The 1884-nt window shown below is 42.6% G+C and overlaps 1 protein-coding gene across 1 annotated transcript; it reads right to left on the bottom strand.

The window, feature by feature from the left end:
• Positions 1 to 6: 6 nt before the first annotated feature.
• Positions 7 to 1834, bottom strand: LOC110410777 (COP9 signalosome complex subunit 5b-like; the record flags this gene model as incomplete). The annotated part of the gene is made up of 5 exons (XM_021420638.2): positions 1330 to 1834; positions 640 to 921; positions 401 to 548; positions 195 to 271; positions 7 to 102 (listed from the first exon to the last, which is right to left on the bottom strand). Coding segments are annotated over exons 1-5 (984 nt in total), but the record flags the coding sequence as incomplete, so codon positions are not given.
• Between the last annotated feature and the right edge of the window lie 50 nt (positions 1835 to 1884).

Here is a 1884-nt window from a genome sequence, read left to right as displayed (position 1 = left end):
TAAGAATCTGGAACAGCTAGTCACCTGCGACATTAAACCATCGACTTGCTCCACAGTTATCTTTGCACTATCTCTAGTAATCTTAGCAAGCTGCGATTCTTCCTGCAACTCAGAAGTGCAGTTTCCACATTGCATACAAAATTAGCCTCTGAATAGCTTTGGACAACTATACAAATAACAAATATTATACTGACCTCCTTCTTTCGAGGGGGTCCTAGTGGGCCAATGCGAGAGTGAGCCAATTGATTCTCTGCTTGCTCCAGCTTTTCAGCTGAACGATGGAACAATGCGATCAAAGTCAACAAGAACTTGGTCTCGATTTCATGCTCAAACAAGAAAACCAAACTATGCATACAACAAAATTTACCTCTCAAATGAAACTAGGATAGAAAAACTTTACCTAAATCTGAAATTTGTCCTGCAACATAATCTCCACTGCCCAAGAGAGGTGAAGAAGAAAGGGTATTTACCCAATACTTATTCCATAGCAGATCCAAGAGGTGGCAATCAAGAGAGGACTTGAAATAAGTGATATCCAATGAATAATACTACAGAAAAACATACAGCAAAATTAACCAACAGTGAGAGGACAAGCATTCTCAAAAAAAAAAAAAACCATTGATGGAATTGCATAATAACCTGTTCACAGTGAACACCAAAGTCTTCAATCTTATTCAGAGGAATGGTCTGATACTCAGAGATAGGATCATCGGGAGGCTTATATCCTTGAGGGTATGCCCTGAAAGCTCCAATCTCAACTTTTCCAGCAGAAACAGTCCTTGTTGGATCAATAACAACTGCCAGGAAGGGCTCCTGAAACTGCTGGTTTTGCATTTGGGTTGAAACATCAATACCAGACAGCCAGCATCCATACCCGGGATGAGAGTGGTACCATCCAACAACATTCTCCAATCGTCCAGCCTACGAAAAAAACAACATTCTTCTTGAGAGAAATGATTTTTATGGACAACATTATAATGGTTTCTGATACAATCATACATAGCTGCAAGGATATAAGTGAACAAAACCACCTAGTTCAACTCAAAATACAATTTTGGAAGGTTAATAACATCTTTCCTTCTAGATGGTGCAATAAAGATAGGGGTTAGCTCTTAACAGTGAAGGAATGCTCATAAAAACAATCACTTTTAACAAAATTTAGGATTTTCAGCTCCCATACATAATTATCAGCTCTTCCATTTGTCTTGGCTTGGCTTACATGATAAATTGTAAGTAAATTACTGAGCTAATCTAGCGGTTCATCAACAATAGCTCTCCAGAAAAATCCATACTTAGGAGGAAAAAGAAAAAGAAGGTTAATAAAAAAACCTGCTTGTTGGTCTGGGAATAATCAACCATATACTCATAGGCATCAGCCTGAGCATTAACCCTAGTCTCCGTCCCTTCAACAGGCAGAGCAAAGGCGTCCATGACAATGATGGCGTCGCCGTCGGTCTTGCCTTGCATCAGGCCCATGACCTCGATGGTGCCACCAGATCGGGCGTGGACAACCATCTTGAGTAGAGCGAGGGCAGAGATCTTAACGCGCTTGAAGTAGTGGGGATCATTCGCCCAAGGCTTCTCTTGTTGGAACTTGGCTTGAGCGGCCTCGTCGTAGAAGAATATCGAGTCCGATGAAGGGTCTGGCGTGTCCACTGTCAGGATGTTGTTCTCTAATTCCCATCTTTTCTGGGCTATCGCGGAATCCATGCTCGCAGTTCCAGCCCCCACCGCGGCACCCAAGGCAGAAGGGTTTTACCCTTTTATATCAAGATCACAAGCCCCGCCGATGCGAGGAGGGTCGGTTGGCCCGAAACTCCTCCGCTGTTCTTGGGCTTGGACCTTATATTTCTACTTGCTCGAAGATATTAATCACTGGGCTGC

The sequence above is a fragment of the Theobroma umbraticum genome, unplaced genomic scaffold, assembly GCF_002168275.2.
Source record: "Theobroma umbraticum cultivar Fairchild unplaced genomic scaffold, ASM216827v3 scaffold_56.0, whole genome shotgun sequence".
Lineage (NCBI taxonomy): Eukaryota > Viridiplantae > Streptophyta > Magnoliopsida > Malvales > Malvaceae > Theobroma > Theobroma umbraticum.
This window is presented reverse-complemented; position numbering and strand designations above follow the sequence as displayed.